This window comes from Muntiacus reevesi, chromosome 1 (genome assembly GCF_963930625.1).
Source record: "Muntiacus reevesi chromosome 1, mMunRee1.1, whole genome shotgun sequence".
Lineage (NCBI taxonomy): Eukaryota > Metazoa > Chordata > Mammalia > Artiodactyla > Cervidae > Muntiacus > Muntiacus reevesi.
In genome coordinates, this window is record NC_089249.1 from 15,969,061 (window position 1) to 15,990,979 (window position 21,919).

General features: G+C 39.0%; 1 protein-coding gene across 5 annotated transcripts in view; it reads left to right on the plus strand.

Annotated features, from left to right (window-relative positions):
* Positions 1-21,613, plus strand: part of RIC8B (RIC8 guanine nucleotide exchange factor B) — a 100,569-nt gene extending 78,956 nt beyond the window's left edge. The window contains exons 9-14 of one of the 5 annotated variants that reach the window (XR_010663617.1): positions 6,050-6,169; positions 9,163-9,246; positions 13,361-13,499; positions 14,141-14,317; positions 15,156-15,265; positions 20,213-20,330. Coding sequence is in view for 2 of the 5 variants with exons in the window: in XM_065938423.1 (XP_065794495.1) it covers positions 6,050-6,169; positions 20,213-20,324 (232 nt within the window). In the remaining 3 variants the exon portion in view is untranslated. Of the gene's footprint in view, positions 1-6,049; positions 6,170-9,162; positions 9,247-13,360; positions 13,500-14,140; positions 14,318-15,155; positions 15,266-20,212 lie in introns of all 5 variants that reach the window. The other 4 variants (XR_010663614.1, XR_010663619.1, XM_065938423.1 and 1 more) reach the window with 4 other exon arrangements.
* The last annotated feature ends 306 nt before the right edge of the window (positions 21,614-21,919 follow it).

The following is a 21,919-nucleotide window of genomic DNA, read 5'->3' on the forward strand; positions in this document are numbered from 1 at the left end:
GGCTAAAGGTTATCCGTATTTTACAGATGAGGAAAATAAAGCTCAGTGGTTTCCAGAACTTGTCTAGGGCACACAGTTCATGAGCAATCAGGTGACCTAACTCCAGAGGTGGTCTTTTTTGAGATTTTGTTTTGTTTTGTTTTCTTTTGAGGTAGGCAAAGCAGGCTTTATCGTACTTTTCACTTTACCTTATTTTGAGGGTAAAATACACATAAAATTTACCATCTTAAGCATACAGATCTGTGGCATCATGTACATTAATGTGTAGCCATTACTACCATCCATCTCCAGAGCTTTTCATCTTCCCAGCTGAAACTTTTATCTATCCCCTCTCCCCACAACCCCTTGTAACTATTGTTACACTTTCTCTGTGAATCTGCCCAGGAACTTCATGTAAGTAAAATAATATACAATATTTCTCCTTTTGTGATGAAGTTCACTTAAAATGTCTCTAAAATGCATCCATAATATATAGCATGTGTCAAAATTTCCTTCCTTTTAAAGGCTGAGTAACATTCAGTTGTATGTATTTACCACATTTTGTTCATTGATTTATCCATTAGTGGATGCTTGGGTTATTTCCACCTTTTGGCTGTTGTGAATAATGCTGTGAATGATGAACATGAGTGTATGAGTTTGGGTATATACCCAAAGGGGAATTGCTAGATCATATGGTAATGCCATGTTTAATTTTTTGAGGAACTGCCATACCATTTTACATTCCCACCAGCAGTTCACAGAGTTCCGGTTTCTCCACATCCTCTCCAATACTTATTATTTTTCAGGTTTTTCTTTTAATATCTTATCCATCCTAACAAGTGTGAAGTCAAAGGTTGTGTTTTAACTGCTACCATATTCTTCAGGGCCAGTCAAAAGGAGAGAGAAGTTTGTCCTTCATGTAATCTCCCTGTTCTTAGAGCATCTATTATCTTTCTTTGATATAACCGAAATAGAAATAAAATATATTTTTTATAAATCCTAATATCCCTGAAAGTTAAAAATTTTATTGAGTTCATTCTGATTCACATAAATCTATCAGGTAATTCTGGCTCTACCTTCATGGTACATTCAGAATTTAGTCACCCCTCACTACCATTACTGCCACTATTCTAGTCCAAGCTCAAATTTTATCTCCCTCTGAGATCATTTTAAATAGTTTCCTAATTGGTCTTGTTGCTTCTGTCTTTGTCATTCGTTACTTTTTTTGCTTTACTTTACTTCTTTACTTTTTTTTGGTCATTCTTTTAGTTCTCAACACAGCAGCCAATGTGATCTTTATAAAAATGTAAGTCAGACATTAACACTGCTCAAAACTCTCCAATGGCTAAAAACCAAAGTCCTTACAGTGATGTACATGTACCCTTTGTCACTGTGCTATCACCACGGTGATTCGCTGTTTGTCATGCTCCAGACACACTCCTGTCTGAGGCCTCGGCATTGACTGTTCCTTCTGCCTGGAATGCCTGTTCTCCAGATAGCTATAAGGCCATTCCCTTGGCTTCTGCATGTCTTTACTCAATTATCATCTTCCTGGTAAAGTCTATTCTGTCCCCACATTAAAATTGCCACAATCCTACCTTCACCCCTCCACCTCACGCTTGCTCTTTTTTCTTCATAGCACTTATCACCTTCTAACATACCATATAATTTACTTATTCACTTAGTCTGTTTTTCCCAGTAGAAGATAAACTCCATGAGAGAATTTTTTTTATTCATTGAGATGTCCCCAGAAAGTGCCTCATGTGCAGTAGACAGTCAGTAAATTTTTGTTGAATACATTAGTTTTTTTAAGGTGTTAATAAATTTAAGTTGGTCAGCCCCTTCTTAGCATGAGGATAACCAAGACAGATGAGGTCCCTGCCCTCTTCAGGCTCCACATCTAGCTGAGAAATGGCCAAGGGATGGAATTCAAGAAAACAGGGTATGGTAAATTTCCATTCTATTTATTGTTTTGTGGGTGGCAGATGTTATGGAGAGTTTTTCCTGGAAAGATATTTCTAATTTCATGAGTACATAATGTCTCCTTTCCCATCCCACTGCCCTCTTCTTCCTTAATCTGGATTCACAAATCCCTTCTCCTAAAAACCCTGATCCCTTTCCTAGAGGTTGCAGATCGTTAGTCCACAGACTTGATTTAGCCCACAAGTAGGTTTTGCTTCACTTGCCTGATGTTGCATTGGTTATTTGGTTTTATGCTTTTAATATGTTTTACATAGAGCTTAAAATAATTTAGAATTCATATCTTTCAGATGAAAATTAAGATTCCTAACTTCTTTTGAAAAGGTGGAAGTTCTGATAACATTAGGCCTACAGCACCACATGGTACCTGACTGAGTTGAGTGACTGTGGCCCCTGTCATACCAGGCATAAGCTCCTTCGATTTGATAATGTATCTTCTTTGTTCATCTTATCTGCCTTAGCCTCTGCAGGCACTTGACTTTACAGCTTGTTAACCAGGATGCTTGGAGTAAAATTTGACCCATGTTTTTTAGAGATAGATGTTAACTTTCTTATAGCTCAGGGAACATTTAATATCTCCTTCTTTTTTTTAAAGTGGAGTAGTACAATGCAATTGATGTTGGCCAGATGTAGCAACAATTTGAAGAGTAAAAGCCTTAATCCTTTTGTCTTCAGACCGATAGCTGCAGTCATGTAATGGCATTATACATAATGCAAATTTCTTGATGACATATTACACAGAAGAGTTAGGATTGGAGTGATGAAAATATGGAGGCCAGGAGCAGAGACAAGGTGGGAAAAACTATGATAAATATAAAATTACCCAAAAAAATATCTACTGCAGTTAGTATACTTAAAGTATCTTAGGACTCAGAGTCTTGGACAAAAAACCAGTCCCAGAATTTCAGTGTTAAGATCCTGAAACCTGGAAAGTTACATCTCAGACTATACTCTTAAGGTTATAAAGGTGGCAAGTTTTTGTTCAGCAAAAATACTCTTTTATGAAACCTCACTCTGTTGCTGTGCTGGTGACTATTTGTTTTCTCTTTCTCTGGGTGGGAAAACTGCATGAGATTGGTTTGAAGTGGAGAGCAGGAGGGGAGACAGTGTCTAAGGTTGCCTCCTACCCCCGGTATATTGGTGTTTTTTATTTATTTATTTTTGCCATAACTCTGAGTGGCAGAGTTCAGCAACTTCTGTGTGCCATGGTGGTGATTATATTCTTCTGAGTACCGGGTTGGGGTTTGGGGCAGGGGATATTTTTTCAAGGAAAAGATTGAAAGCTCAATTCCGAGAGTGTTCTTGGGGGGGTTGGAATGTTTTACTACATGGGTAAAAGATGGTAAGTTCTTACTCTGTAAGAGTGAATTTTATGCTCAGTGAGCAAAGGATTGTATGACTCTAGTAGCTAATTTCACAGCAAGTTGTTAAATCATTTTAGCAGCAGCGGACTTGAGGTCAGCTTGCGGAAAGGAGTCATCATTTCCACTAAGCCCTTAAAAGAACCAAGAAAAGAATCAAATGTGCCCTGATCCAGGAATCATCTGACTTCATGTGCTGTGGTATCCTTCTTGACAGATTTTTTTCCCTGAGGCACATGATGGCCTGTGCTAATTTCATTATATTCTAAAATAGTGTGTGGATCTGATTTTTTGTCACCCTTCCATTGAGCTTGAAGAGAGAAGACTTCTCTTAAGAGACAGATGAGCATGACCTAAATAGTTAATACACCTGTCTGCCTTACACCTTCTTCTAAGGCCGTATTTCTTTTATCTGCTTGGAAAGTGGCATGCGCCTTATAATAAGTACCTTTACTTACTTATTTTTAAGACTAGTTTTTTTTTTTTTTTTAATTTAACAAGCAGCAGAAGAGAAACCAGTGAAAATATGTCCTGTTGTTTTATGCCTAAGCAAATAAGAGATGAGTGGTGGAATTACATTTTCAGTGCAGCATCTGGAGACTTCTTAAAAATTACCTTCTCAGAAGCTTTATCTGGGTCCTCTTTGTTCCTGACTTTTGGGAAATATGATGACCCCGTTCAACATTTTTGTTAATGGCCACCAACTTGAGGCCTTTTCTTTTCTTTTATGAGTACCTGATGCTCCCCAGGTGGTGCAGTGGTAAAGAATCTACATGCCAATGCAGGAAACGAGGAGACATGGGTTCGATCCTTGGATGGGGCAGATCCCCTGAAGTAGAAAATAGAAACCCTTTCCAGTATTCTTGCCTAGTAAATCGCATGGATAGAGGAGCCTGGCAGGCTACAGTCCATGGGTTCGCAGAGTCAGACACGACCTAGCAGCTGAGCATGCATGAGCACCTGAAACAAAGGAGAGGGGCCGGTAGCACACGGTGAGTGTCTCAGGTCGGCTCTGTCCCAGGGGGTTGCAGCCTCAATGTGTGTCACAGTCGCCTGGGAAAAAAACATTTAGTTGGGTTCAGGTGAGGCCCAGGTCACGTCTTTAAAGTTTCTCAGGTGATTGCAGTTTACAGCCAAGGCTAAGAATCACTGACAAGCCCGTGGGTTTTCAGACTGTTTCCCCAGAGTTCTTGAAAGTGCCATAGGGGCTGGCTTCAGAGGAAGCAAGTGAATGAGGATAGAAGGGAAGCACTTAGGCCCCCACTCTCCTTGGCCATCTCTGGCCCCTCTTCTGCCTGAGCAGTTCCACTTTCATCTATTTCACATATCAGCTTTCTGTGTAGATTTCATTTGTTTAAAAGGGTGAGGGGTTCCTCTGCTTTGAAGGAAAAAGAAGTTTTTAACCATGGCCCTTGACCAAGGTCTTTATGCAAGAATGGTAAAATAGATGTTTGAGATCCAGTTTTTGAGGATGGTGAGCACTGAGTCCTTCTGCAAGAAATCTGTCAGGCAGCCTCTAAGAAATGTAGAAAAAGAAATATTTTTACTAACATTATAGTACCTAGCCCTTGCTTTATGTTAGAAAAGCCCTGCTTAGTTAAGGAAGTCAACTTGCCCAAGTAAAAAGTCTAAAGCCAGGCCAGCAAGCTGGCCACGTGAGGACATAATCAATCACAATGTCTTGGTTTTGGCCCACATGATTTTTTGTCCCTGTTTAGACTAGAACTGTTCTCCATTTTACCCTAGTCCACAGTACTCCACGTTACTTAACCAGTTCACTCATCTGCCTATCCTTAAGGCCTGACCCCTGAAAGCATTTGTGTGTGTAAACCCTAGAAAGTAATTTACTGGCACTTTGCTGTTTGCAGTGATATTTGATCATTAAAAACATTACTGACTGTACTTGGATGGTACAGAATATTATAACCTCTTGTCTGCTTCTCCAGAAAGATGTTTAAACTATAGATATTTGGCAGCCATTGAAAGATTTATCTTTTATTTCACCTCCTCCTCCTAAAAAAAAAAAATAGTATGGCTTTTAATTAAGAGGATAGTTTGGTTTGGTATTAGAACTTCATACAAAGTTTATGGAACACATTCATTTTAAGTACTTTATTAAATCTATTTCCAGAAAGCCAGATGGCATACCTGTCTTTTGGTAGACTAGATTTCATTCCTTTTTTTTTTTTCTCATCTAGGTCAGATCAAATCTGATTAAAATTGTTCTGCTTTATCTTTTATTATTTAAACACTCATTGCCTTCTGTGGTCTCACTAATGGACTAATTTCCTGAGATTATAAATTGGCATGCTTTCATTTTCAGATTCCAGCCTGTCATCATTTTTCCAATTTTTTTGACATACTTGTTTTATGCTGTATCACAAAATAGGTTTCTTCTTCTCTGAAATCATTTGTCCCCTATATAATTAAGCTGTGCATCCAAGGATATTTATCCTAACGGCACCAATCAAATTTCCAATTTTTAGAAAGTAGCCATGCCTTCAAAAAAAGAAAGCTGGCAAGTTAGCTATCACCCACTTCCCAAAGCAAATTAGTAGGAAAAGTCAGTTTTTTAAAAAAATTCTTATAGCAGTTCTATACCTAAAATTGCTACTGCCAATTTTTTGGCTATTATACTCTTTCTTATTATAACTTAAAACTTGGACCAGAAAAGTATAGAAAGAGCATAATTTGAAAACATACAGCATAACTTTTTTTTCTTTTTGTAGCATTAATCTTATCACTGGTCATTTAGAGGAACCAATGCCAAACCCCATAGATGAAATGACAGAAGAACAAAAAGAATATGAAGCCATGAAACTTGTCAACATGCTTGATAAACTTTCCAGGTATTGTATTCCCCTCCATTTTTTGCTTGGTTTCTAAAAATGTTCTATTTCTTTGTCTCTCTCACTGAGAGTTACCATAGAACAGCAACTCTGGAGAGCCATGTTGATTGGAACAGGCTGGCCCAGGCAGCACTAGCTCAGACCTCTCTTGGCCACTGTGGTTCTTCTACATGTGCCGCTTATGGATGTGCGTTCCTAAACATTTCAACTCTCAAAGCTAGGAGAGTAGCTGCCAGGTCACTGTGATATTTAACCAACTAACCTCCCTGTCTTCAAAAAGATGCTGCGAATTAGGTTTGATGATTTTGCTGCTTCTTGTATTTTTTCGTTTTAGTCTGTTTTGGTTTTTGTTCCAAATCATGGTGCTTTTAATTTTTATCCATTTTTGATGTGCAAGTTTGCAGTTCTTTCTTTTTGGATTGCTGCTGAAACCAAGAATTCTAAACTGTCTAGGAAAAGGTGAAAAGGAATAGCTCAAATGAAGGATTTTCTGAAAGCAGGCACTTGTATTAACTAGGGATTCTAAAAACAATTTCCCCTTCCCTTCTTGCTTCACACCTCCTTCCCCTCCAAAAATAGCCAGTTTTGAAAATAATTAAACTAAATATATACTAATAAGTAACACATCATCTTGGAGGAGCTATTAGAAAGTATTCCTTTCACACTTGCCTGAATTGCTCAATTTTCTAGTCATATATTGAGTCACTGTCTCCTTTAAGCCGTCTTGAGTGAGTGCTTCTGTGTGTTGGTGGCAGCTGCCACCGGAAGGTGAATTTCTTCTGGTCATCTCCTTTTTCACAACAACTCTGCAAAGGCTAGTATCCCTCAGTCAAGAGAAGTAGCAACTGGAATGGTAAAGCCAGAAAGTGAACCATGAAAGGGAAAGGTATAATAAAGAAACAGTCAGAGGCTAAGAGCACAGCAGGAAGCTTAGAGCAGAAATGTTCAAAAACAGGAAGAGCTGACATGAGAAGTGTGACAAGTTAGGATATTTAGACCCTCTACAGAGCCTGAGTTTTCAAATGCTGCTGCTAATGCGACAGACTTACATACAAGTAAGTAGCTTCATATCTAAAAAGCTAGTACGACTACACTTTAGTTGACTTCCAGCTATTCCTTTTAAATTTCCATCATTTTCCCAAGCTTAGAATTTACAGCTAACCATGCTCATAATATTCAAAAGACATTGTTATCTCTCTGCATATGATATTCTTCATACTTTGTATAGAATATACATACATGTTTCTACTCTGAATGAATTTACAGTACAAGAGAAGATATATTGTTAGAGCAAACATAGGAGGCAGAAGAACAAGTTCTGAATGAACAAATAAAAACAAGATTTGTACTTCACAAAGATCTGATGGGGCAAGTGAAACACAGCAGTGTAACTACAGCAGTTAGGATGAGAACCAACAGAGTCCGCCTGGTAGGTGGAGGGGGAGATGTTAACAAGGACCAGAAGGGAGCATACTAGCGTGAAGACAGTGAACTAGTTAGGTTGAATAAATTTCGTTTTTCTTAAATTGCATTTCAGTAATATGAGTTCTTAAAAGATAACACAGATACTATCCAACTGGCCCATTTGCCCTGGATGAGTAAACATCCAGCCAACTCCCAGCTCAATCTGAAGGTGATACTGATTTTTCCGTAGCAAAATATGTCTTGTGTCGGCTTTGATGGTATGAATTTCGCCATTCAAGTTAAAGTTAAGGCAATTTTGAGAATAATCCTAAATCACAACTTTTCCATGATGTGTGGTGGGTTTTTTTGTTTTTTGTTTTTTTTTACATTGTCTGCCTTTATGTGCTTTCTAACATTTGCTCTCACTAATAACAGTCAATGACAAAACTGTATGGAGATCAGCAGTGGGCATTCCAAAGCTGGAATGCAAAGAATGAACCCATTCTTTATGCGTCGTCTTACGTGTTTGTCTTAGTTCCTTCTCTCTTTTCGCTGTTGTTTTTAGTTTTGTTTTTTTTTTTTTTTTTTTTTTTTTTTTTGAGGTAAAAAAGATGCCATAAAGCCAAGGTAGACTAAAATCAGAAAATTCGGGGAATATTTGTTAAGCAGGTACTCTGTGCAAGGCACTGTGCTAGGAAGATGAGGAAGATTCAGAGGTGAATGTGGTATCTCTGCTTTTGGAAAACTCACGTTTTAGTGTGGGATATGGCTATAAGCTATTCTAGAATACAGGGTAGAAGGAAGTAATGTCAAAATAAGGTCTGTATTGAACTGTGCGCCCCAAGGAAAAGGAGCAGTTCATTCTGTTGCGATAAATCAGGGACTCTTTCACAGGGAAGGTAACAATTGTGCTGATCCTTGAAGTTTAAGAGCTGTTAAATTGACAAATGGAGAAATGACCATTCATTCCAGGTGGAGGGAAACTTACTCTTGTTGATATGATAAATCTTTGTTATTCACATACTGCATCTTTCTTCCAAAGAGCTCTGGTTATTTTATCACAATCTGATTAAGTTATCAGATTTATCATTAGGGGAAGCAAGGCCCAAAGAATTGCCCCACACATTTCCAAGCTAATGACTGATGAAAATCCATTTCCTTTCACAGTTTACAAAACTGTTTACAAAATGTACACATTTCCTTTCACAGTTTACAAAACATACACTGTCTTTCTAGCTAAAGTGAGGCTAAGAACTTCATGTTTCAGATTTCAAGACCTTTGCTCTGTCCACCGTGCTACTGTGTCTGTCTGTTAAGAGTCAGTGTTCGCCAGAATATTTCCTAAATCATCCTCTTCAGCAATGTGCTATTGGTTAGTTCCTTCAGCTGTCACTCTTAAGGATGTTCTGCATCCCACTAAGTCTTACTGTGCTAAGAGTGTACTGTAGCTTTGTCTGGTTAGCTTTCCTTTCCAAAAATGAAATCATTTTCTCCTGGGCCTGATTTGAAAGGCATGTGAGTAAAGGATAGGACTGGAGGTGATGTGGCCAATGAATGGACACTAGACACTCCCTTTTTTCCATCCATAGGAGAGCAGATGTGAAGGACCTGCACCAGGATGGTGGTTAGCAACAGTGGCCCGTGCCAAAGCACTTACCAAAGTGATGACTAAGGTTGGTCATGCCAAGTACTATTACTGAGCCTGGTGTAGGGTACAGATGTTATTTACCACCAAAACTGTAAAAACCACCAGTGCAAAAATTTAAATTACATTCCCATTTTGCCTCCAGGCTGGACATAGCCACTGCCTTAAGTTGCTCACCACCTTAGCAACTTTATCTAAGCTAGATCTTTAAGGACCCTGGAGAGATCAGTGCTGAAACATTTTTTTCCCATTGAATACCAACGGACAGTGGTATTCCATGTGATTTTTCTTTTTTTAGTATAAGGATTCTGTTTGTGACTGCTGTAGGTAAGGGGATTGGCAGTGGACCTGGAGGTCTTAAGAGTTTGAGAATAATATGAACCCTATAAATCCCATCATGTCTAGCTAGTACAGTGCCTTGTACCCTGTGATTTTCCCAGTGCGTTTGATGAAATGTCAAAGCTGATCCCCAAATCAAAGGTTAATTTTTTTGCTCAATAAAATAGCCTACATGGTTTAAAGACTTTAAAGTATACTTTTGTCAGTTCAATTACTTGACCAGATGTCATAAAATTCAGATCTGGAAAGGAATTCTGTAAGGTACTTTGGTCCATGAGTGGCTAATTTAAATAATGGGGTGCCTAATTTCTTTAATATAGAATGATAATTGTAATATTTATCAGACATAAGCATTAAGGCCTGAGGCATGGAGATTATAGAAAGCTTCATTTGACATTTTTAATGTGAGAACAGAGGTGGGAAGGAGGATGAAATTGGCCTGCCTCTCCACCTCTTCTTTCCTTTTTTGAACTGGAAAAAATACAAGTCCCTGCAACTTAAGTGGGAGATTAGAATTCGGATTGTCTGTAGTTAAGCAAGTCCAGTGTGGCTAATACAATTGCATTCACCTTAGCTACCGCACACAATTTGCATATAACAGCACAGCCTCCTCCAGAAGAGGGGAGAGGATTGACTGACTTAAGCCTAAACTAACCAAGGGGAGTAATATTTCAAGTTTCAAGTTCTGTTTTGACTTTTCTAATCTCCCTTAGTTTCTTAATTGGAACAGCACTGATTAATCTTCTACTCCACACTTACCCCATCACGGTTTAACAAGATACATTGCCTTTTTGCTTATAAACTATATCAAAATCTTCTAAAATTTACATCTATATAAATAATTGTTTTCCATTTCTTCCATTTCTTATCTACTCCTTGTCTAATATATTTTTGCCAGCCATTGTGTAGTATTGGCGGGATATGGCTTCCTTAATAAATGCAAGTACCAAATATAGAAATAGTTCCCCTTAAGTCTCCAAATATTATTTTTAAGCTTAGTAAAGCTGGGATAGGTAATTTATGACTGAAAGTAATAACTATATAATTTTCTCCTTATAACTAAATTTCTTGACCCTGCTTATAAAAATAACAACTGTGATTACTCCCACCTTGATGAGTTAATCAAGAAAATGCTTTGTAGGTACATTTTAGAAATATGATCCTGTTTTTATAGCATTGTAAGATCTATTGTGGGTATGAAAGTGTAATGATCTTAATTGCTTACATCAGAAAATCCTTTAGATCTGCACTGTCCAATATGGTAACCACTAATCATATATGACTATGGCTAGTCTGAATTGGGATGTCTTCTAAGTGTTAAAGTACTCAGACATTCAAAGACTCAGTACAAAAAAAGAATATAAAATACCTCAATTGTTTATTATGAATTTATGTTGAAATAATATTTTTGATATATTGGGGTAAGCAAATTATTTTAAAACTAATCTTACCTATCTTTTCTCACTTTTTTGATGTGGCTTCTAGAACATTTAAGATTACATATATATGACTTACATTATGTTTCTGTTAGACAGCACTGTTCTACCCCATTAAAAATACACTGCAAGTTTGCTTAGAAGCTTAATTAAAGGAACTTGGATCCAGTTAAACTAATATACCCTTACAGTGGTAAAGGAGAAATATGATATTGTTCATCTTTAGGTTAAAAAGGGCCTTTCCACTGTCTGGACACCTCTAAGTAGGATGTCATGCTATCTTTGTATTGCTCATTAGTAGTCATTGTCCCTTAACTCTGTAGTAGGAATGCCTATGAGCTCTTGATTTAAGCACTAGCCAAAATGACTTTTGTTTATTAGAGAAACATCAAATAAGAATAATCTCCATTGACTACTTGCTCTTAGTCACCCTCCTCCTTTAAGTCTTTCTAATCGAGAAGAGCATGTCAGAACTTCCATTTCTACTGCTTTATTCAACACTGTCAGTTGGCATGCTGACCTATTATTAATATTTATTTTGCTAATTTTGGACAACAAAATAGAAAGGTCTGTAGAGAAATTACCAAGAAATAAAGATCACCTTCACTTAAGGGTCAAACTCAGTTTTATTTTTCTAACACTATCCCTAACCTCTTTCTCTGTATTTTCTTAACTATATTCTTTAATGTGAGGTGGATAGCACATTTTTAGAAGCTTTGCATGTGATCTTCTAACAGAAATGAGAATAATAAAAGACTAATATTTTGTACATTGCTTTTAAGTTTGAAAACAGCCTTGTGAATTAGATAGGGTAAGAGATATTTTATTGAGGCGTAAATGGGACCAGTGATTAAGTATCTAAACCAAGATCAGGCATCTTGTTAATAACAGTCAGGATTTGGTTCTTAGACTTCAGACTCCAAATCTTAAATGTTATTTTTAAAAAATTACCAGCATACAGCTCTCAAATTTGTCAGTCTGATTATTCAGTTAAGATGCTCTAAATTTTAAATCGATTCAAAGGACAAAGACTGATAGTAAGCATATTTACCTGAGAAGAAAATTAAGATTTGGAGACCATTCCTGCTTTTTCATTCCATAATTGAGCTTTCCTCTAATATCAAGTCAGATCCTAAGCAGCTTATATCAAAAACAAAAACAGCTTCATATGAAGGAAACCAGTAAAATTGCTATAATTCTATGTTAATATAAAATATTTTAATTATTTTGAAAAGAGAATAGATATTCTGACAGATTCTTATATTCAGTGTGATCATGTGAAGAAAATTAACTTTAGAAAGGCTTCCCTATTTACAAGGCTGTTGCCTGTTTATTCAACTCCCAAAGTGGAAGGACATGCATGGTGTGGACAATGTACCATATCCATTTCTCTTGGGAATGATATTTTTATGTTCTATATTTTAACTTCCCAACTGTACCCAATCCCAAAGCATGACAGTGAGGCTGAGGGAAGGGTCTCAGAAATGTTTTTGAAAAATGGAGCTTGAAGACCTCAGATTTGGTACAGAAAAGCCACCACACCTTTCCTACCTATTGGTTAGTGGCTTAGTAAAAGATGAGTATAACTTCAGCACTAGGAAGCCATCAGATGGAAGATTATACTAAAGATGAAGGATCAGCACAGAACATGCTCTGATGGTATATAACTGAACATTTAACTAATGCCAAAAGTTTTATTAATTTCTTGAGGACAAAGCATTTAAAACACTTCAGAATATCACAAGTTTTGAGGAAATCCATCGTCCTTCAGTAGATGATGGACTATTCCATTGGTGCTGAAATGTTGAAATAAGATGCACTCTCAGAATTACAGCGGGGATTACAGAGCTTCCTTCTCCGGGCTCTCAGAGGCTCCTTCACAGCAGGCATTTTTGGAAAAGCTCTGTTAATTAAAATGCCTTATTTATATACTAATTTTCATCCTATCTTCCAAATGTGAAAGGGAATTAAATACGAAATGGCTAATTTTAAATGTCAGGGTTCTTTTTTTCCAAGCCAACCTTACATTAAGAACAGGAATCCCTGTGCCAAAGAAATGGTTCCCAATTATCCCATCCTGGGTTTTGTTATACATTGTACAGAAGTCAACAAAACAAGTATGTAACAGAACCTGCCTAAATAACAGCCACCCTCATTAAAATCAGAATTAATCAGGGGGTGATTGAAGGAAGCAATGCTTCATAGGTTCCCCCTTTTTCTTCTTTTCTAATCATAGAACAAAATATGTTACATAAAAGGATTGGAACTATTATGCAGTACTCAATTAGAGGGAGGTGAATAGGTCTCTAACATGCTGTTTTATCAAAAGAGCAGACTGGTGTTTGCATGACTGTTGTTTCATTACAGACCCTGTCATTAATTCCATGTGTCAATACTGCCCTGTAGTACACAGAGCAGACAAGAAAGAAGAGCCCTTGAAAACAAGGGAATGATTTTTGAGTCGTTATCAAGCTAAGTGGCAAGCGGGAAGCTGAAACTCGTATAGGTAAATTCGAAGGGACTCTTGGGAGATCTGCAAGTGGGAAACAAGAATGCATTTTACCAACTGCTTAATTATGTCCTGTTTTTCAACAAGTACACTTGAATTGAATGCTTTGTTTGTATTGCACAAAAATATGTGCTTTGGGCAAGAGTATTCTCTTGTTTCCAGGTCAAGTAAGGTGTCTTATACACACACACATCTGGCCTACTCTGTAGTGTGCTATTGGGTTAGTGTCTGAGCCCCAATACTGCACTGTCGTTTCCGGGGGAAAGCTATGTAGGAACTAGAAGCCTGAAAGGTGGAGCCTTCTCTAAGGTCCTGCGAGGTTGTACAAGCCCAGGCATCCCAGAGGAGCATACTCACAGGGCAATGGTGGCTCAGGAAAATGTGGAGCTATATCTGGGGAAGAAAAGACAGACTATAAAACTTTACATATGGTATAAATTCCATAATCTCCCACCCCTAAACCTTTAAAAAAGTACTTTTTGGTTTCCATTAGCAGTCCTAAGGGTTAGGCTGGGGCAAAATAAGGTTTCCTTTCTTGGACGTGCTTTATCTGTGTCCTCGTGCCTGGCCAAGCCCTTATAGATTATGGTTCCTTATCGTTTAGTAAGATCAAATTTCTAAATGATGTTTCGTTCCAGTTGAACATTCTTGGAGGCTTATCTCTTCCCTGGCCAGATGCCTGATCAGATGAGAAGCCCGCCATGATACTGTCACAGTGCCTAGAATGGGCTCTTTATCCAGTAGACATCACTGTACTTTTTGATGATAACGAGGGCAGTCTTAACTTGTGTTAAGGCCTGTGTATAGCATTGAAGGTAAGTATGAAGGAGTTATTGCTATGTGAATATCTTAACCCTGATGCACATTTCAGTATACAGTATCTTCGTTTAACCATGATCTACATGTATCTAACACCTAGCCATCCTTTTTAGATGGGACCTTCATAATTTAGGACCAGTAACTCTTCATGAAATGGCCTGTTTATTGAGGGCCATGATTGAATTTAGATCCATCCTTGTAACATTTGCCATTGCTTTGATTTATTTTTGGAATCATTCTAATCATTTGCTGGTAGCTTTGCAGAAAGAACTTGTGGTCTTGGTGTATGTCAGTGACAGTTAGGTAGGCTGCTGTGCTTGACTTTTAGGTTTAGAAGATCTTGATTAGAAACAAAAGCCTAGCAGTTTTAGTGTCTTAAAAACCTAGCAGCTTTTTAAGTAGATCATAATTATTTAGTAACCTAATATTTAGACTCTTGGAATTAGAATAGAATCTTAGGGATCATCTTGTCCAACCCCTTCATTTTATAGATGGGGAGACTCAAGCCCAGAGAAGGAGATGACTTGCCCAAGGACACCCAGAACATTAGTGGACAATCTGAGACTAAACTCACTGGTGCCCCATATGTATGCAGCTGAGTTCACATGAATCAGTGGTTGGAAATTCCAGGCTGTGTGGCACAAAGAGGGCCTTGATTTCTGGACGATCAGAATGTCTGATGACATTGACTCATCAGCGAAATGATTACAGTTAAAATAGTATGAGGAGGATTCGTGGCAAGTGGTTCTCTACCATTGTCCATTTATGCTATGACCCGTGTATTATATTCTTTCAGTAGAACTTTACTGAGCACCTATTATGTGCCCATCCTAGATACTGCAGATCACAGCCAGATAAAACATGGACTCTGTCCTCAAGTTGCTCAAGTCCAGTAGAGAATGAGAAATCCCTGGAAAGCATCATGCAGAATTCCCTGTAGAATGGTAATACTTATCCTAATTGTACATTTTGGTGATGAAAGTGAATCCTTTCTCTTGGTCAGGGTTTGTTTATTAGGAGTCAAATAAAACACTGTACGATTCCTTTCTGTGAAAATACAAGGTAATATCAACTGCAGCTAAATTGAGTTCATAAACACGTGTTGAGGATCTACCATCTGCAAGGCACTGTGCTAGACACATAGGGATATGAAAATGAATACAGCGTAGAATATTTTCTTTTTAATATGTCAAAGCAATATTGTTTTATAGCTTTCAACCTTTGTAATAAGAATTATTTTTAATAAATAGTCTTAAAATATAGGACCCTTGAAATAGAAGACAAAATATCTCTGTACTGTAACCCAGACTTGTCAGCCCAGGATTGCAGTCTCCATCCAAATCCTCTTTTGTACCCCATATCTGTTTTGAGGTTTCTTTTTCTTTATCTCAGCCAAGCCAGCCTGCTTGCCAGTCCCTGCACACAACTAACTCTCGCTTCTGTGCCTTTGCTTGACTAATCTTCTGCTTCGGGATGCCTTTCTCCCCATGAATCTATGTCCATCACTGCCATTACAGTCTGGCCCTGAATCCATCTCCTGCCAGGAGCCTGTGATCAGCATCCCCATCTCCTCCGTGTCCCTCCCACGTGTACATACTGAGCACCGTATGACTGGTGAAATCACAGTTCTGTGGTATTCATTAATGCTTCCCATTCTCTGTCCACATCTTGCTGATCTAGATACAACAGATCTTACTAAATGAAGCAGTTTAGTATAACCAGTTCATTTTTCAGACCTTTTAGGAGTAAGTTTCTATATCAAAGAATTCATTTCGGTATTTGTGGGCTGTTATATGACAGAGAGGAAAATCAGAATCATTAGGATGGGGGTTTGAAAAGTAAGCCTCGGGGTCCATAAGAGAAAACTTATCTGTAAGTGATCCTCTCTCCTTCCATTCCCAAACAGGATGAGAAATCGCCTTTAAATAAATTTCAAATACAGTAGGGATGTATTGAACTGTCAAGCTAGGGAAAGCAGGGCTCTGCCTGTTAATCATCTCAAGCCTGTTGATCTGCTGTTCTGTAATTCCTTTAATATTGTTTAATGTGTGTGTGTTTTACCTTCTGAACTGACCAAAAGCTTCTTGAGGACAGGGACCATGTCTTTTATTTGCTTTTGCATATTCTTCCCCCACTTATTCTCAAAGAGTGCCCTAACAATCTTGTGGAAACCTTCCTTCCATAAGCACATAAAGGACAGGAAATGCATCTCACGGGTTCCAAATACATCCCAGCCATTGCACTGTGTACTTCATATGTATAATGACCTTTCACCCTCACGACAATTCAGTGAAGTGGGTATTCCTATCCTAAGTCTATAGATAAGGAAACTGAAGTTCAGGGAGTTCAAGATCTTACTGCTGTAGAACCTAGGTCTGACTCCAAAACCTCTATATGCCTTTCACTATACCACAATAACAACAACTAATATTTAGGACTCCTTTACAGTTTATAGAACTCTTTCATCTACACTATTATTGTTGCTGTTACTACTACCACTGCTAGTACTATAACCCCGTAAGTCATCACTAGGAAGTAGGTAGGTAGAGCTAGTATTATTATCCCCATTTCACAGATGGGAATACAGAGACTCAGAGACTTGCCCAAGATCACACAACTGGTAAGTGGAAGAGCGAGGACTTCAAACAGACTTCCTGACTCTAGACCTTTTTGTTCTTTCCAGTGTATCACACTGCCGCCTTAGTTTATTTGCATGAATGCATAATTATGTGGCCAGTTATCACTGACACCTCTCCTATAGGAGTGTCAGTAAGACAAGACATCCTATAGCATCCTGTAGCCATGTGAGAAAGAAAATAATTCATATCCTCAGAGGAGCATCTATGTTAGTAGAGGGGCGATACATAAAATCCAAAAAATAAACCCGTGAGAAGAATAGCTCACAAGTCAGAATTAAAATATCAGCCCCTTTATTCTATAGATGAATTTTCATAATTTGGCCATAAAACTTTTGTAATGTTCTTAATTATTTCTATTATAAAATTGGATTAGGGAGTAGGGGTGAAACTTGTGGACTTTATTTGAAGTTATTCCTGCTGGGTTTGGATGAGAAAGTACTGGCTACTTTGTGCAAGCTGGTGGCTAGCCCCAGTATCATTCTGTTACCAGAGAAATGCAGAAATACTAGGAGTGATGGCATGGCCCCCCTGCAGTTCATTATTATCTTGGTAGAATTCATACAGTCTCATCTACTGATCCCATTCCACCCACCCATACCCTTCACTCCACCCCACCTTACTGTTCCTGCAGTCACCAACCCCTTCAAACCTTTGAACATTCTGATCCCTTAATGTTTCACCCCAGAAGGTGGTCCCCTTCTCCTTCTGTATTGATTATTAGTAAACAGTGTCCAGTATCACAAAGTCCTTCAGGACAACCAGAACTAGGATTGTTACTAAAGTACAGATGTGTAGTATGAAATGGTGCTAGAGAGAAGTTTCAGTGGAAGCAGACTGTTCTCTAGTTCCACTAAACATTTCTACCTGGTTGTCATGCAGAGTTCTTCACTGTCCTGAAAGATGTCAGTGTCTCCTCCCGCCCCCCAAATCTGCTCCATCTGCTGTGCCCTTGCTCAAATGAACGGTCACCATCCACATGGTCATCTGAGCTGGGCGCCATGGGGACACTCTTCCTCACTCCCCTTTACCAACTCTGCCCTCCCAGTGGATGACAGCTGTACCTTGGAAGTGACGCCTTTTCTTCCCACAACCACAGCCACAATCCAACTTTCTGTCTCTCACACGCACTGTTACAGTGACATCCTTGTGACTTGTCTTTCTGCCGCAGTTTCCCCTATTCCGATGTGTCTTTGCACTGCTGTCAGAGATTCTTCCCTATAAACCAACCCTGGCCGGGCATTCCTTACAGGCCAGGACCCAAGCTGCTTACTTTGACATTCAAGACACTTGACTCCCAGACCCCAGACTGCCCTTGCAGACTTACTTCCTGCTGCTCCTTCATTGACCCTCACCCTCCCCAAACACAGGGCCCTTTCCCGGCTTGAGAGCAGAGAAAGAAACTGACACAATCCAGAAAGGTCTACACAAACCACAAGTCGGTGGGACCATACAGAGCCCTCCACACATTCTCCCTTGCCGGGAAAGTCCTGTGCCATCTTTGCCTGGCACAGGACACTTCCCTGGAGGCGCCGCTCCCACCTTTCCCAGGCGATTAGATCGATGCTTCATCTCAGGAGCTGTGATTTCCTTCGTTCCTGATCCTGTTCAGCATTTACCCCATTATGTCCTAAGTTATTTTCCACGTGTATGTTTCACTCACTGCTCAAGGGCAGCCGCTGTTCCTGGCCTTCCTTCTGTCCCCAGTACATGACACAGTTCTCAGCACATAGTTGCCGGACAGCTGAACTCATAGTGTGTTCCTCCAGTGCAGTTAGAGCAGTTAATCCAGACGTGCAGAGACCCGGACTGGGGTTCAGGGACTGTGTCCCAGGCCCAGCTTTGCCACTAGATATGTGACCTTGGGTAAGTCACTCAGTCTCCTTTATTAAACAAGGGAGTTGGACTAAATGATCTCTAAGGCCGCTTTAAGTTCTATGATTCTGACCCCATTCTGGGATCACGAAACACATTTCCTACTTTATAAATATTTAGCAACCTCAATTTAACCAACCAACCATCCATATTAATAGAGTCTTCAGACTCTCAGCAATAGTCTTCTGGTAAGAGCTGCTTGATTAGGCTCCTGTTGGCTTATCCAGTGACCACTGAGCTGTCCTTCCCCTTCCCCAGAAGTTCCTCTGCACTTGTAACACTAGCCCACAGTTGTGTGGCTGGCCTTTCCCAGGAGGGAGCCCTTCTTTGTGCTGGCTTGAGGGACAACCACAAGGAAGCAGAGGGAGAGGAGACTTTATTATTTTCCTTCACTCTAGCTCCCACCAACATTATAATTGCTGCCATCTGGGTTCTTGTTGTAGACATGTTTTTAGGGGGCGATGCCCGTTTCTGTGAGAAATAAGTTTTAAGCAGCTCATGTGCCTCTTCAAGACTCCTTGTAAAGTACACTGCTGACTTTTTGGGGTGGGAGGAGGACTAGAGTTAGCAGCTCAACAGGTACATTCACCATAATCTCCATATAATAAATAAGAGCCCATGAAAAGATTAAATAAATCTTTCCTAACACTTTTTGATTGGTTTAATCAATAATTAATCATCTTTAGATGAGGCTGTAACTTGTGGAGTAGATATAATTGGATTAGCTGAGGAGAGGCAGTTGGGGAGCTTTGAAGAGATTAAAATGGCTGTCAATCCCATAATTAAACTGCCACAAACAAAAGCAATGGTGTTTTGTTTTTTTTTTAAAAAGGAGGAGAGAAAGAAGGAAAGAAAAGGGAGGGAGAAAGTTGGGAAAGGCCAACTGATTTGAAATCAATAAGTACTTATGTGTCACTAGGGACTGGAGAGGGAAAAATCAAATGGCAGATTTATTCCATTAAATGAAATCAATCCATATCAAATAAGCCATTTAATTACATGACTGGTCCACTGGGACAGGTGAAGTTTTGGCAGCTCCAACTTCACTAAAACAAATCCACAAAAGGAAAAAAAGTTAATTATTAAAAACAGAAGAGACCTGCTCCTTGTCCTGAGCCCATTTAGACCTTGACTTTTCATACTTTTAATTGGCTTAGTAGGTTTGGCCTGTGTGAATGAAGTCTTTTATCTCCCTCTTTTTCTTTCCATACCCCTTTCATCTTTCCTGTTACAAACACACAGAGAGAGCTTGAGGAAAAATACTTTGGTTTTTAAAGACTTTTTTTTTTTTTTTTTAAAGGATGTGGATTTGGGCGGGGGGAGGGTGTGTGTGTGATGCTGGTGAATACTTTTTTCTCTCTCTTTTATCTCTTTTTCCAGAGAGGAGTTGCTTAAACCAATGGGACTAAAACCTGATGGGACAATAACGCCTTTGGAGGAAGCACTCAACCAGTACTCTGTCATCGAGGAGACCAGCTCTGACACAGACTGAAAGCGTCACCTGCTCAACTCTCCATATTGCTTTTATCAGCATCTTTTCTCTGTAGCTCCAGGGGAATCTTTTCTCTAAAACATTTATGCCCTTGCTTTGGCTAGAAACACATTAACTGGTTTACTCATTGAGAATCCAGCGTATTTAAGAAGTGATCCTGTGTTTTTGCGATATTGAGGCATTCATACAGAGCTGCAGTTAGATGGAGTTGCAGGGACTAGGAACAGGAAAAAAAAATTCCATTCTGTCAAGATGGAACTGAAGGACTTCACTCTATAAAGCAGCCCTGGTTGAATCTGGCAGTTCTGTTTGCCAAGATTCTTAACAGAAGATTTAGCTGTGTCCTTCCTCACACTTGTGTGAGCTGCCCTTTCTGAATCTCTCCAGAGACGGAGGCACGTGAGAAGCAGAATGCGCTGCTGAAAGGGGCTGAGGCGAGTGACCCTTTAGATCAGGACTGAGTGAATGGAAGCCAAGCAGCTGCTCCGTAGGCCTAGCCCCACTCTTCACTTCGTTTCAATTTTGTATAAATCCATAGAGACACACGCGCGTGCGCGCACACACACACACGCACACACACACAGCCCGAGATTTGCAAACTGATTACATTCAAAAAAGTTTGTCAGTTATCTAGAACTTCAGAATACATTTCTCCCTATAAAGTTACAAAGGATGGTTTAGTTCTGAGGCAGCTACCAATGCCTATTTATTCCCTAATAACCTGAACACTAGTACCATAGAACTGAACCCCCATCTGTATTGCTGCATGGGGAGCATGCATTCTGAGGTCTAACATAGGGGTGCCAGGAAAACACACCCTCCAACCTGGAAGAGGGAATGGGGATCCCTGGGTACTGGGAGTTCTCTTGCGGCCTCTGCTGAGGGTAGAGGAGACAGCAGCACCCATTTGTACATACAGGTCATTCGTATGTCACATGTTTTAAGTTGGGGACTGTGTGTGCTTGTGTGTGTTCTACCTTCCTACCATATGTGATCAGTTTAATGGTAACTTTATTTATTTAAAAAAGAAACACAGATAGTTACTGTTAAACTGATTAAGGCTGTTTTTACTTTGGTAAAACAGATTGGTCATATGAAAAAGTAGAAAATGAATCATGCAATAGACAGTGGGCCTAGTTAATCAATGGCTAAAGTTGAAAAGGGGTTGGTTTCCTCTTATATATATATATATGTATGTATGTATATACATATATATATACACATAATGTGCTTAACCACTGCCTTTTAAAACTTTAAATTAAATAAAACATTGGGGTTGATTCAATTTAGCCATTTGTGTGTGTTTCTTTGTAAACAATACTATTTATTGTTTATTGGGGTAAACAATACTATTTCACAGTTTGTGCTTTTTTAAAGTGCTTTTACATCTATTATCTCAGTTGTAATAAATAGTTTTTCTAAGGATAAAGTACACAGAGTATTAGTGAAATGTCATTTATCCAGAAGTCACTTCTCTGGCAAAAAGTACAAATCAGGAATTCAGTTTTAAAAGGCCTTTGAGCTGCCAAAAGAGATGTCAAAGTTTCTTACAATTTATTTCTACGTGAGAGCCTCAAGAATCTATCTCACTTTTT